This window comes from Melitaea cinxia, chromosome 10 (genome assembly GCF_905220565.1).
Source record: "Melitaea cinxia chromosome 10, ilMelCinx1.1, whole genome shotgun sequence".
NCBI classification, from domain to species: Eukaryota; Metazoa; Arthropoda; class Insecta; order Lepidoptera; family Nymphalidae; genus Melitaea; species Melitaea cinxia.
Genome location: NC_059403.1, coordinates 17,414,893 through 17,431,187, shown reverse-complemented (window position 1 = coordinate 17,431,187; position 16,295 = coordinate 17,414,893). Strand labels below are relative to the sequence as shown.

Here is a 16,295-nt window from a genome sequence, read left to right as displayed (position 1 = left end):
AGAGTCAAGACTTATTGTTAACTATATATATTTTTGTAAAAAATGGAAGACAGAGTTTATTTGTTTTAAAAATAAAGAAATTTATGATTACAAATGTTATGTTTTTGAGTTCCATATTACGAACTTTTTGTGATTTTAAGATTGATTGAAGATATTTGATTTTCTTTATTCTGGTTTCATTTATTTTTTACTAACTTACAGGCTATAATTATTATGAATGTATGTCTACTGCTCAGTCGTTAACTGACGTGCTGCCCTAACAAGAGTGTAATTTTAATTCATATGCGACAGTACGCCTATTTCGTGGTACGTACATAGGCGTACTGTCATTACGAATACCACAACTGTGATCACGGCGTGACAGTACGCCTATTTCGTGGTACGTACATAGGCATACTGTCATTACGAATATCATAGATTCGATCACGACGCGACACTACGGCTATATCGTGGCACGTACAAAGACGTACTGCCACCCATGTACATCGAATATGTCGCTATGTGGCACAAAGTCTATATACGTGGTGATAAATTGTATGAAAAATTTTAGTGCGAAATTGGGTATTCTAATCAGTACTCAGTGTCCGTGAAAGTGTTAATCAACAACCTCATTAAATAGACATCAAAAATAAGCCAATAGCTCTGTTTATAAATCACAAACCGTTCCGAACTAAAGCCCGGTTTTTTCAACGCACACGCTAAATTGCTCAAAGCTCTTAAAACACGGCGCAGCGAGAAACTGTTTGTTTAAATCGGGGCTGAAGGATCGGTAAATATCCGGCAGACGTCGATCGAGGAGAGATGACTTCGGTGAAATACGAGCGGGCGACTGAGAGATTGGGCTGCAACGTTTTAAACTGTTTTTGTTGCGTCTTTTCTTTTGCAGTCGCTATCAATTTTAGGAAGTTTAGAATAATATTATGTTATGTGTTATAATGCTGTCGTTATTGGAGTTGTAGCTTCAGTTCATATTACAGTGACTGTTCTTTCATAAGAATCAAGTCGTATTACTATATGTAAGTACAATGTAAAATTGCAATAACGATAATAAAAGTAAAGTTAATGTTACAAATTTCGTGGCGTATTTTTTTTTTTACAACTAAGTTAATTTTTTTTGCACGACTACTTTAAAGAGCTTTTATTGAAATAAAAAATAATAATCGGGGTTAGTTAAAAATATTAAGCAATTCCTGTAATCCTCTTGTAAAGGATGTAATTAAATCCGTCGAACGTTCCAACGGAAACAAGCAACGGAATCAGATTCTGTTCCGCTAGGTATTCGAAGGCAGTTGAGAGTTTCGAGTGGATAGTCCGTTTTCCTTTCAAAAGAGCCATTAAGTGCGCCGTTTCAATAAATCAGCGCAACTGCAGCAACAAAACTAGGAACAAACACATCGCGCTGCAGTCTGCGACCTGCACCTACACCGCTGACGGTGCGCACCTGCCACATCACTAATTGCTTTTATTGTGTTCGTGTACTTTCAGCTATCAATAAAACTCTTTTAAAAGTTAAAAGGTGGATTACTTTAGTATTTATTAAGGCTACCTGTAGTTACTGTATTGTACTTTATTGCATTCTTTTCGAAATTTCGTGAGACTTTACCGAGTAAATAAGCGATACAAAATTATTATCAGTATGAATCTCTTATTCGTCTCGTCGGTCGAGCGCTTCCTCCGTCCTCTCCCCCTCCTCCCTCCCACCTCTGTCACATCGGCCGGACTTTATTTTGGATCGTAAAGAATAAGGGAATCGTAAGCCCATAATGCGAAAAGTACTTAAGTGATATACTTAGTCAAATTGAATTTTCTTCCGAAAATAAAATTTTAAAAGCGCGAATTTGTTTCGACGCTGGAAACTTTGAAACATTAATGTTTGTTTGTTCTTTTCATTTCGATGACGGTTTTCCATTAGGGACGTTTTCGGACGCCAATTATTATCCACACCGAGTTCGCTTTAAGAGATAATTAATTAGTTATTGGTGGCACTTTTTTGGACTTAAACATTACAAAAAAAATACCTTTTTTTACAACAATATTTAGGGTTCCGTATTTCTAAAGGAAAAAACGGAATCCTTATAGGATCACTTTGCTGTCCGTTTGTCTGTCAGAGCCCTTTTTTTCAGGAACGCATGGAGGTACCAAGCTGAAATTCATATCAAATACACAAGTCTACTGTCCCTTGGAGCTGTGAAAGAATCACACTTTTAAGCCAACGCAATCAAAAGATACAGCCGTTTATGTTGCAAATTTTTGACACTTGCAAGGGAATCAAAACCTACAGGGTACTCCCCGTGAACTCAGAATCTTGAAATTTGGTACGAAGTGTTGGACATATAGCACAGATAAATAAAATTGCGAAAAGCATTAGTTTTTAGTTCCATCATATAATAAAAATATTTTAAATAATTTTGTTTGTACGAAACCCTCGGTGCGCGAGTCCGACACGCATTTGGCTGGTTTTTTCGACGTTATCATTTTAAAAACAGGATCCCTTTCAAAATTAAATTTGTACTTTATTATGCTCTGACAGGTTCGTATATCCAATATGGCCTCAGTACCAATGATCGTATCTACCAAAGATACTTAAATTTGATTTTTTACAAATCACAACTAAAATCGAAAAACTTTTCATCAAGTATTAGGGCTGAAAATTCATTACGATGAAATTGCACTTTTTACATTATAAACTATTACCACTACATATAAATTTTCAGTATAGTTTCTAAAAGAAATTTTCAAAAAATGGAAAACTAAGCTTAGGCAGCGTGTTGAGCACCCTATATTTAAAAGGATCGTAGCGAGACACCAGTTCAACACAGCTCGAGCCAACAATGTGTTTAGTGTGAGAACGGCCGCTTACATTGTCCCTCGATTAATAAATCTACTACCGGCGAATTTGATTGATTGTATCAAAAACAATAATATTAAACAAAACCTTAAAAAGGTTTATTTTCGACAAAACCATTTGAGAAAACTGAAAATTCTTAAACCAACTGAAACTGTAACCGAGGTTGTTTTTTAACTACGTTTTTTACCATTGTGAAATGTAAACTGTGGCAATGTACAAACCTTAGAGGTTTTCTATTGCTACTTATAATTATGAATTTGTACATCATCATCATCATTACAGCCTATCACAGTCCACTGCTGGACATAGGCCTCCAAAAGTTTACGCCAAAAACAGCGTGAACTCATGTGTTTTGCCCATAGTCACCACGCTGGGCAGGCGGGTTGGTGACCGCAGGGCTGGCTTTGTCGCACCGAAGACGCCGCTTCCCCCTCTTCGACCTGTGTATTTCAAAGCCAGCAGTTGGATGTTTATCCCGCCAACGGTCGGCTTTTTAAGTTCCAAGGTGGTAGCGGAACTGTGTTATTCCTTAGTCGCCTCTTACGACACCCACGGGAAGAGAGGGGGTGGCTAAATTCCTTAGTACCGTAGCCACACAGTACAATTTCGAATGTGTACATATCGTTTCTTTATTTGATAATTAAATAAATAAATAAATATAAATAAACTGAGGTGCGGTGGAAAGCGAGAGAAACTGAAGGCAATGAAATAAAATAGATAGTATTACATAACATTAAAATATGTATTCGCTACCGTTAGCTTACTGAATGCACTAAATTTTAGTTTTTAGTCATAACAATTAGGTAACGTAAAGTGACACAGTTATCAAGAAACTAATATTCATTTGTGTTTATTTAGTTCTATTATTAAAAATATGAGACATAAAATCCAGTTTTTCAAAAAAAAAAGTATCTGTTTACTCATGTACGCACGTAAGAAGCTATACTTCATTGGCTAGCTAACTTCACGTAACCTCTTCTTCGTTGACTAGCTAACTTTAGGGTATCGGTTTTTTCGTGACGGTGTGCGCGCGCATCGTGAAAATTTACTCTAATATTTTTTCCATAACACGCCGAAAGAAGTATAACTTCAAAAAATCTTTTAAAAGACTTTCTTAATTTTTAGTATTATTATTGTTATTATTATTTCTACGTTATATAATCTCGGCTAGTAACCATTAAGCCGGGTAGTCGATGACACGGGCCTAGGCCAAATGTACATCAACGGGTTAGCAAATAAAGGGTTATTAAATTTATATACATTATATTTCATAATCGTTAGTGTGACAGTTTATATAAGTGTTAGTCTTTAGTCGGATGGGTTGGGCTCACTTTGGAGAAATTTTCTTACCAATCTGCATGTGTTTAGAATTGCTGCTTTTTGTAATAATTGGTAAGTGCTCGCTGGTAATTTTAGTGTTTGTAGAGACGTATGTAGTTGAGTAGGTATAACTCCTGTTGTGGAAAGTACTATTGGGACTATTGTAACTTTTTATAAATGCCAAATTCGGGTTATTTCATTTTTAATTCGGTATATTTAGATTATTATTATTAATTGTTCGCGACTCACAAGCATCTCCTCCAGTCTTTCCAACCCAATATTTGTGCCCTAGCAGTATTTTATGTAATCCATCCATCAGTCCAATTGACTGTTTTTTATGTATGTTGTACCTCATAGCTTTTTACTGGATATACCGATTTTGATAATTATGATATTATGAAAGCTGTTGCTTATCATGTGGTCCCAATCAGATTTGACAGAGATCTGACGATTACTTTTTAAATTATGCCTAGTAATGCATATTTAATTGACTGTTTTAACAACTACGTCGTATTATTTGTAGATGTAATTGGAGTCGGGTTTTTTTTTATATATGCAAGTAAACTTACTAAGTTCTTCCTTTTAAAGTTTAGCAACTTTCAATTGTTCCAAAAGAGCTCAGATTATTTTGACAATGTCAGGTAAAATAGGGAATATGTGAAGTTTACTAGAGTTGCTATGTTCATCTGTCTCTCTTAATTTGTTAATTAGGGAGTATCGGATCATAGTATAACATTGGTGGTGCCATCTGTTATTTGTTCGAAGTACTAAAGCGAGTACGATCTGAAAGATTAGACAGTACAGGAATCCTCTCGTTGTCTATTTTTTTTTTTTACATTTAAATAAGACTCGAATGTAAACCGCGATGGTGTGTGTGTATGTATGTGTTTCAATAAGATATCGGAATTAACATCGACGAGTTTCTCATCACTAAAGTTTCGTTAAGTAGATATGACAAACAGGGTTGTGTAGGTACGTAACTATTTAAGTAGGTACGAATCTATCAACTATGAAGCGAAAGATGTTTGCTAAAGGAAATACAAGTTGTGGACTTAGAACCATATTGCTTACCATAAAGCTCATAAAACTTTCTAATCATCGGGTGATATATAATGCACTGAGCATGATCTATTATCAACAAATTCCAAATTAGTGTCACCAATTTCTTAATCGCCGCGTTGGCGCAGCGGTCACAGCTATGGATTGTGTCGGTTGCGCTGGCGGTTGCGGGTTCGATCCCCGCACATGACATACATTTGTATTGGCCATACAGATGTTTGCCATGGTCTGGGTGTTTGTGCAGTCCTTGTGGGTCTCCCCACCGTGCCTCGGAGAGCACGTTAAGCCGTCGGTCCCGGTTGTTATCATGTACACCTGATAGCGATCGTTACTCATAGTAGGGAATATATCCGCCAACCCGCATTGGAGCAGCGTGGTGGATTAAGCTCTGATCCTTCTCCTACATGGGAAAAGAGGCCTTTGCCCAACAGTGGGATAATACAGGCTGAAGCGAAAAAAAAATTTCTTAATCACTCTAATTAACAGATTTTTTTTTTAAAGAACTAAAATTAAGTTATTAAAAAAATATTTTTACAACATAACGTAAATCAAGCCCACGTCAGATGGCTAACGTTTTATAAAAAGGGATAGTATCAAGTCCGTGTAGGGCTCCGGTTATATTTGAGCGTTTAATTTCGCCCTCGAGTGACAAGGGTCGACAATTTGCACTCACCTGCGTCACAGGGCTGCCAACTAGTTGTGGCTTTTCTGAAATACCGGTGCAGTATTACTATAATATAATAGACAGTCATTTTAAATAATGTAATGGAATGAATTAAATGGCTTTTTGAAGAAAATCATATGATTACAAAACCTACGACTTTAACTCGGTTGTTGCTAACCGGTACACCACTCACTCTGACGGTTTCGTTTATTATCACCTGCTAACTACTGTGAATCTCGGTTAGGGAATTATCTTACAATGTCCTCGCAGGGGACTTGTCACTGCCGAGCGAGTAATGTCCCAGAAGGAGACGACGAGCGGATGAGAGAGGAGGCCGCCGACGAGGCCTCTGTCCGCAGGCGACGAACGGGGGTGCGTTACTTAATGCGCCTCCAGTAACCCTGTGCCCGTGTAGGGCCGGGACGGGAACCCGGTCCTGCTAGACACGGCGTCGTCGGGATTGTTCAGAGGTGAGCCAGACCCATGGAGGAGAAGTCTGGCCTTTTCGCTGAGCCAGCCTGTCGCTAGAGCGATCCTGTTGCCTGCACATCCGGGACCCTCCAATTACAGCGGCTGAAGACTCAGGGGGTTTGGTCGGTATTGCACCTCCAAGTGCTGAAGCCGACATGCGGTCTAGGATTGCCTAACCAGGTATCCTGGATATCACCCGTAAATGGGTTTCTCTGCGATACCAAAAAAAAAACAAATCATCTTACCTAGTGAAACAACAGAACGAATTAGCTCCAACTATTCCTATAATTTGACGCCGCGTTAGCGCAACGGTTACAGCAATGGATTGGACTTGTTGCGCTGGCGGTTGCGAGTTCGATCCCCGCACATGACAAACATTTGTATTGGCCATACAGGTGTTTGCCGTGATCTGGGTGTTTATGCAGTCCTTGTGGGTCTCCCCACCGTGCCTCGGAGAGCACGTTAAGCCGTCGGTCCCGGTTGTTATCATATACACCTGATAGCGATCATACTCATAGTACCCGCCAACCCGCATTAGAGCAGCGTGATGGATTAAGCTCTGATCCTTCTCCTACATGGGGAAAGAGGCCTATGCCCAGTAGTGGGCTACAGGCTGAAGCGATTCCTATAATATAAAGAAGTAGCCTTCACGTAGCAGTGGACTTAAGCTCTTTTGATTTATTTCAGTATTCATTAATGAAAATTCTATATTGTACACACATTCTTTTTTTTAATTGACAACCCTCGACGCGATTATTCGCTTGACATGGATTTATTCTGTGCGAAATTATGAATTTACCTCGAACAAAAAATTTCACATTTTTTATTATTTTCATTGTACGTATAAAAAGAAAAATAATGGAGTTTTAATAAAATTTATGGGTGAATATATAAATGTATTACGACTAAACTTCGAAAATCCGCATAACTTTTTACTGGGTGTACCGATTTTGATGATTTTTAATTTAATCGAAAGCCGATGTTTATCATGTGGTCACATTTAAATTTCACCGAGATCTGATTACAACTTTTGGAGTAATCTTTGAATCGTATTTACTTGACTTTTTTTTCGTCTACCTACGTTGTATTACTTGTCGATATAAGTAATTGAAGTCGGTTCATTTGCCTGCAAATACAATTATTCGAGATACTTGTCTTGCGGTATGGTGATGTCCAACAAAACACACTTGACTATTAACACCACATTATCAGACTTGTTCGCCACTGTGTTTTGGATATGTATAACCAACCACATAGTTCTTTTTCTATATCATACTTAGACAACAGCCTTCAGACGTCTATTGTCATGGGCGCTTAATAAGAAGCGACCATCATATTGTATTTGTTTATTATTCATAAAATTATATTAATCACTTCATGTTTTGTAAATAGGTCTCAATTCTCAATTTTGTCGATAGATATATACAAGTCGGCACTCGCGCTGTCGTACGCAATTAGCAAGAAATTAATAAACAACAGATGCACCCATCATGTCACCTAGCACATCGTTCGATAGTTACCTACCCTCACTCATTATATTACTCGAGTTATTCTGACGTGTATAAAACGAACGGTGCAACCGCTGCTAAGGCAGGCTTGGGTCTGGCTTGGCACGATGCACTTGTTGTATCCTGCTAGTAGCTTAACCTAGACTTTTTCAATAATTAAACTTTTTCAATAGTTAAACTTTCAATAATTAATTTGTGTAAACGAATTATTGTTATATAATGATCTATAATTTGGCTGGGTAGGACGGACAACTCAAGCAGTGAAGGTGAGCGTTGATGCGCATCTCAAAAGGGGCCTCCTTAAACCTACACCTAGGAAGCAAGTCCTAGGCATTGCTCTGAGTTACTCCCTCTGCCACACGATGGACAGGCACTCGCACGGTGAAACCATCGAATACTTAGAAGTTCGTCTCTCTCACGTCAACTAATAACTTTCCCGCGCTCCGTGATGCGTTACCCTTCTGTAAAGATGCTGTGTCATAATAAATTGGTGATGTCATAAATTGTGTTTACTTGTGCAAACATTGACCACTGAAGCCCACAGTAGACCGAGTACTCTGAGACGATGAGCGAGAGAGATCTACCTCATTCCGACATACAAATAAATAATACATATACAAATAAATACATATATTACACCCAAACTCCGGTTCAAACCTAAACTCCCGAATAAGTTATAAACTACCACTTCAAACTGCGGTAACAGGCTAGTCTTAAAAAATGCATATAGAACGAAAACTTTTTTTATTTAGTAATAATTTACATTGTAACCAAATACTTTTAAATCTTTACTATATAATTTAACTAGCTGTGCCCGCGGCTTCGCTCGCGTTGAAATTAGTGTGTCACAAAGTTTTCCCGGAAAACTTCCAGTGAAAGTCTCATCAAAATCGGCTCAGCCATTCCGTAAATCTTTGTCTTGCCAATGGTGAAGCCCTCTCTCAAATGGTGAAACCGCATGAAAATCATTCAGTCAATTTTGAACGAATCGATTACATACATGTGCTGTGTGGCTACGGCACTAAAGAATTTAGCCACCCCCTCTTTTCCCGTGGGTGTCGTAAGAGGCGACTAAGGGATAACAAGGTTCCACAACCACCTTGGAATTTAAGAAGCCGACCGATGGCGGGATAACCATCCAACTGCTGGCTTTGAAATACACAGGCCGAAGACGGGCAGCAGCGTCTTCGGTGCGACAAAGCCAGTACTGCGGTCACCAACCCACCTGCCCAGCGTGGTGACTATGGGCAAAACACATGAGTTCATGTTATTTTTGGCGTAAACTTGTGGAGGCCTATATCCAGCAGTGGACTATATAGGCTGTAATGATGATTACATACACTTTTGGAGACTTTGTTTTATAATACAGTAACTATTGGCCGCGACTACGTCCGCGTGGTTATGAAGATATGCATTACTATTAAGATGTTTAACGCAAATTATTTTTTTATTTCAGTCACTTGAAATGCTTATCAAACTGAGTAACTTTTTAAAAGGCGCAATTTAGTATAATTTAATAGTTATTTTTATAAAACCTCTCTATACACCACATTTTTAGGTTTATTTTCAGGCTGTATGTTTCATACAAACTATCAATCCCAATTAAACCCCCTTAGCGGTAAAATATCGTAAAATCCGTTCTTAGCGGACGTCTGCTAACTATAATCTACCTCCCTGCTAAATTTCATCTTTATCCATCCTAGATGGATGGGCCCTCTAGCTGTTTTTGGGTTCTCGTGATGAGTGAGTCAGTGACCTTTCTCTTTTATATATTTAGATTACTATGAATTATTTGGACACCTTCTCACCATCTATAAAGTCAGATCCATTCTTAGCAGTAGTTTACGCCCTATAAGGAGCCTACCTGCTAAATTTCAAGTTTGTAAGTTTTATAGTTTCGGAGATTTCGTGATGAGTGAGTCAACGTAACATCCCCCGTTTTAACCCCAAAAGGGAGTTGATTTCTATAGATACATTATTTGAACACCTTGTTATCATCTATAGAGCATACATTTTAAATTTCAAATCTCTTACTTCAAAAACATAGGACTTTCATACAAATTTCCAACCCCCGTTTAACCCCCTTAGGGGTCGAGTTTCGTCAGATCCATTCTTAGCAGTAGTTTACGCCCTATAAGGAGCCTACCTGCTAAATTTCAAGTTTGTAAGTTTTATAGTTTCGGAGATTTCGTGATGAGTGAGTCAACGTAACATCCCCCGTTTTAACCCCAAAAGGGAGTTGATTTCTAAAGATACATTATTTACACTCCTTTTCACCATCTACAGAGCATACGTTTTAAATTTCAAGTCTCTTACTTCAAAAACATGGGACTCTCATACAAACTTCCAACCCCTATTTTACCCCTTTAGGGGATGAGTTTCGTAAAATCCGTTCTTAGCGGACGTCTGCTAACTATAATCTACCTCCCTGCTAAATTTCATCTTTATCCATCCTAGATGGATGGGCCCTCTAGCTGTTTTTGGGTTCTCGTGATGAGTGAGTCAGTGACCTTTCTCTTTTATATATTTAGATTACTATGAATTATTTGGACACCTTCTCACCATATATAAAGTCAGATCCATTCTTAGCAGTAGTTTACGCCCTATAAGGAGCCTACCTGCTAAATTTCAAGTTTGTAAGTTTTATAGTTTCGGAGATTTCGTGATGAGTGAGTCAACGTAACATCCCCCGTTTTAACCCCAAAAGGGAGTTGATTTCTATAGATACATTATTTGAACACCTTGTTATCATCTATAGAGCATACATTTTAAATTTCAAATCTCTTACTTCAAAAACATAGGACTTTCATACAAATTTCCAACCCCCGTTTAACCCCCTTAGGGGTCGAGTTTCGTCAGATCCATTCTTAGCAGTAGTTTACGCCCTATAAGGAGCCTACCTGCTAAATTTCAAGCTTGTAAGTTTTATAGTTTCGGAGATTTCGTGATGAGTGAGTCAACGTAACATCCCCCGTTTTAACCCCAAAAGGGAGTTGATTTCTAAAGATACATTATTTACACACCTTTTCACCATCTACAGAGCATACGTTTTAAATTTCAAGTCTCTTACTTCAAAAACATGGGACTCTCATACAAACTTCCAACCCCTATTTTACCCCTTTAGGGGATGAGTTTCGTAAAATCCGTTCTTAGCGGATGTCTACGTCCTATAAGGAGCCTACCTGCCAAATTTCAAGTTTGTAGGTGTTATAGTTTCGGAGATTTCGTGATGAATGACCTTTCGCGTTTATATATATTATAGAATACAATTCTTATACGCCTATTTTATACTGGGCAATGTGTATTTAAAATATGACAACACTCAATATTCGTTCGGAAAACAACATCACGTAATGTGTTTACTAATACCATTGTCACGTACTCACCATAAAGTTATATTTGTCATCGAAATATTCCGTCTTTGTTGTTATAATTATGACGATTAGGAACAACAAAAATAAGCTGACTTTATATTTTTACGTAGATAATAACATCGGTCGTTTAAAGGAGTAGCACTATCCGTGTATCGAACTGATATCTGTCAGCTGTAAAGAGGGAGGGCTATCAAGCTGTCAGATGGTGAATAGCAAAGCAGAGCGGTAGTGAAAATAATTTTAACAAATATGTGTTTTTATTTTCAATTTCATACACATAGGTAATCGGCGCGCCTAGCTTTAGCTTTAGGTTAATATAGATCGAAGTCCAAGATCGTTTAGATCGCACAATGGGCTCCAGAGACAGGGACACAAAGTCCCTTCACGAGAAGTTGAAAGTGTTTTTCAAGAAGGGTGCATCGGGTGCGTATAGTTAGCTGTGTGTATGTGCGGCGCGGCCGCCAGCCGGTAATGTGGATTTGATGATTAACGAGCGTTCCGATTTCTCGTCATAGTGCCCCTAGCGGCTCAGAACGAGCTGGTAGTAACCGCGGAGCTGCGGCGAGAGCTGGGCCCTCAGACGCCGCAGGGACGCCGCCTGCGAGCCATCAAGGAGATCGGAGACAAAATACTCCACATTCGTGTCCAGGAGGTGAGCTACCCACTTCCAATTATATTCATACCCTCATGTCATACCTTTGTTGCTTTATTCAATAATTCCCATTATTTTAATATCTAGTTAAATTAGCCGAGCAAAAATGTATATTAAATATATTTTTATATGCATCTGCAATTTTACCTTTTTAAAAATAATTTTTTCTTACAATATTAAAAAAAAAATTAATAATTTTAAAAATGATTAGATTAATTTGAGCATATTCCCATTACCCATGACTGAGCAGACAGTTACATTTTGAAAATACATGAAAAGTAACAATTTTTATTTGTATTTATTATTTATTAAATATACATCTATTACATTACGATACAATTACAATATTGATTGATTGATTGGTTTAATGGCTTTCAGTTGTAAAGGTTAAAAAAAATCTTAAACATCATTAATTCATTGTATTATGTTCTGAGATTGTTTTGTTAATAAATTAACAACATTCAAGTTTAAAATATCAAAGAGGTGCAATGCTGACACTAAATATAAAATATAAAATAAACATTTGCAATGTAAACGCAAAACAATGTGTTTATTTACGACATCACATTAGAAACCTCTAAAACTGTGTTTCTGTACTATTTATGCATGTATACTTCCTGGAATCACTCTATTTAATAAAGAAAACCGCATCAAAATCCACTGCGTAGTTTTAAAGATCTGAGCATACAGACAGCGGGAAGCGATTTTGTTTTATACTAAGTAATGATTAACACTATAATTTTTTGTATTATTAAAAACAATAAATAGATAAAGCTCCAACAATATCTGTGTCAGACATAAGCTATCACCCTTATCGTTTTATATCTATTTCAAAAAAGTACAATGTTGTTTTCCGCTGCATTTGCCTGAAGATAAGCTAAGAATGCTATTGACATATTCATTTTAAAAAGGTTTTCTTCAGGCGACATCCATTAATTACGTGAGCTCAGAATGGGGGGGGGTCCAATGAAATCCCACCAAATCTCATTTAAACGAAAATCTCACATCAAGTTCAAAAAATAGTACAGATATTTATAAAAAAATATTTTGAGTGTTCATTTAGCCGGATAAAATAAATCTTATGGCTAAAATAATTTAGTTTTTGCTTTGAATTTTTTTATTTAATTTCTGTTTAATTCTTCTATTTACAATAAGCCCCTTAGCTTTAATTAAATCTGTTGAACCTTTCTAGGACTCTTCGGAATCAGCACATCCAACGATGTGACATCCCTCATTAATTTAACTGCAAATGGAAGCTAGTCTTGATCTTTTAAGTGGAAATATACTATTATCAGTATCCATTAGTGCTCTAGCCAGTTGGTTTTCGTGCTGGTCTAATTTATATTTCTACGCTTTATAGAAGATATCAATCTCCTCCTTGATTGTGGGTATTTCCAAGTTTCTGTGTATTTCTGTATTTTGGGTAAACCACGGAGAATTACTTAAAGTTTTTAAGGCTTTATTTTGAAACCGTTGAAGAATCTCAACATTGGAGTTGCTGGCTGATCCCCATAGTTCAATTCCATACATCCATACTGGTTTTATAATACATTTATATATCAACAGTTTGTTTTCTCAACTGAGTGAGGACTGTCTTCCAATTAGCCAGTACAGGTTTGTAGCTTAAGGTTTGCCTGATCTCTTTTGGCCTTTATGTGGTCCTTCCAGATAAGCCTCCTGTCAAGGTGCATCCCTAGGTATTTGACTGTAGTATTCTGAGGTAGGGCAGTTCCATCAAGTGTCACTGGTGGACAGTCACCTCTTTTTAATGTAAAGGTAACATGGGTAGATTTTGCAGCACTTAATTTAATTCTCCATTTCCAACATCCAACCTTTTCTAGGTGCCTTTGGAGGTTTTCCAATGCTTTGCACAGATCCCGATGGCAAGATAGTACTGCCGTGTCATCTGCATAGGAAGCAGTTAAGATGTTATTGGAAGTGGGTAAATCGGCAGTAAAAGTGATGAGTGAATGGACAGGGAATTTTATTTAATTTAAAGAAATTAACTATATATACTTGAACAGCTCATTATTTCTCTTCAATCTCTATTATATTCAGCATCAATCTCACTTAAATCTCACCTATCGGGGTGAGGGGTGAACTGATCGAAAAATAGCTCACGTAATTAATGGATGCCCCCTAACTACCCTTAAAAACTTAATATTACAATTAGTGATTTTTTTTTTCTAAAATGTAAAAAGCATATGTTTAATAATTTAATTCTTCTCAATTGCTATTAAATATAGTTTTTAAAATGAAAATTTTACTATTTTTATTGTTATGTAGGGGAAAAGCTGGATAGTTGCGCCGCTTTTCGAAAAAGCTATGTAATCAAATATGTTTACTTATTTTTCGTTGTGTATTCATACTGTATATATTATCATAGTATACATGAGTCCTTGATCGATTATAAGATAAATTTTGTTTTATTTGACTTTCTAAAAAGGGGCGATACCTGTCTACTGTGGCAGATAGTAACTAAACGTTAACAATGATTCATGAGATACTTACCACATGTGGGGATAGACGCCTCTTTATGTTTATTCATACTATTTATCATTTCATTTCAAAGCTAAACGGCAGGGTTTTATAATGTACACAACCTCATGTTTTCTTTGACTACCTATGTTGTATTACTTGTTGATGTCAATTTTATTTAATTTTATTTTTTTCTTGCTTGCGAAGTAACATTATCACCATCAATTTTGTGATTTTTTTAAAAATAAATCTGTATTATAATTGTGATGTTAATCTGATTTTAGGGTGGTATTGAAAAAATATGGAACTGTACACGGGACCTTCTCAAAGATCCAAACGCAGAAGCACGTCACACAGTACTCGGTCTTTTAAAATGCATTGCTGACGGTCAATCCGACTTGCTCGTGCTGCGCACTATATTATTCCGCTACCTCAAGGAAACTCACCCCAACCACCCACCGGAGGACTACCAGCCCCGTTTCAGAGTCCTCTACACGTTAACAAACTCTGGGAAAGACATCAAGTGTCTTGAAGAAGAGGTTTGTGCAAAAATATTATTTTAATAAAAATTAATGTGTTAAATTAATGTTTATTTATATTATTATTATCATTAAGTAAAATATTGGTCTTTAAACACTAATAGATGTCGTTGGATACAGGTCCCAAAAATAAATGAAAATAAAATAAATTTGACTCAAATTCAAACTCAAGAGTACAATATATATATATATATATATATATATATATATATATATATATATATATATATATATATATTAACATGTTTAAGCTAATATGTGAAGATGTCCTTGTAGTGTCCGTCAATAGCGAATTATATAGATTCTTCTGCAATGCGAACGAAGGTGACTCGAAACCTTTTTTTTGAAAATTTTTGTATAGGTAGGGAGTTATACTACCAGGTAGTATAATTTCCCGAAGCTGTTGTATTGAAGCTGAAGCACTTGTATTTGAATATTTATATGTGACATGGAGGCGATTCTTCCTCATAAGATTTTTTGCACCGAGAGCCCCTAAGCGATCTGCTTCAAAAGTGGTGATTGTCTGATTGATTGTGTTACGCCACTGACTTCTTTGCTAGGCCTCCACTTCCCAACTGTCGATGGAGATATCTTAGCGACTTGATGTCTTAATACACATCCCTATATTGCAAGAATTGACCTCCAGGCCTGCGCTTTCCTTCCTTTAACTGCGAATGGAAAACAGGTTTAGTCAACCTACATACAAGGTGTCTGCACCATCTGAATTGCCCTTTAATGAAAATGCACTCTATGCCGGTCATATTAATGCATTTTGGTATCTCGAAATTTGTGATGTGATCTCACCATCGTACTCGGAAAATCCTTCGTAGACATCTCATGAAATGTGTCTCTCTGTCTCTCTTAGTGTGTAGTTTTAAGTCATGCTAACCCCAAACTCTTTGCCTTTACTGGCCAAACTTGGCAGCTGCTCTAGCAATATGGCAGAAAATTTCTGTATTCAGGTGAGATAATTAATAATGATACCTCCTCTAGGGCAATTCCATCTAACAATATCTTTGTAGTATCACACAGCCCTGCTTCACTCCAGAGGTTACCGGGAACTGATTAGACAATTCGTCATTATGTTGAACTCTAGCCATCATTCCATGATGGAATTGTCGTTAACAGCTAACCTTCTCCAGAATAACCTAGAGAGCTGACCTTGGCACACTGGCAAACGCATTTTCCCAGTCGACAAAACAGATATAAGGTGGGCGACGTTGTTCCATACTCTTATCCTGTAATTGTTTTACAACCAAAATTGCGTCAACGTCCCCCTACTTAGCCAAAAACCACACTGACTTTCAGGCAGAATACGCTCTGCTACTAATCTCAAGCGCATGTTAATTATGTTAGCCAAGATTTTACCCACTGCACTCAGC

General features: G+C 37.2%; 1 protein-coding gene across 1 annotated transcript in view; it reads left to right on the top strand.

The window, feature by feature from the left end:
* Positions 1-11,594: 11,594 nt before the first annotated feature.
* The window catches only part of LOC123657497 (tuberin), a 36,998-nt gene continuing 32,297 nt past the window's right edge, over positions 11,595-16,295 (top strand). Inside the window, 3 exon segments of the mRNA XM_045593040.1 lie at positions 11,595-11,667; positions 11,760-11,896; positions 14,659-14,913. Of these exon segments, the coding sequence (XP_045448996.1) occupies positions 11,595-11,667; positions 11,760-11,896; positions 14,659-14,913 (465 nt within the window).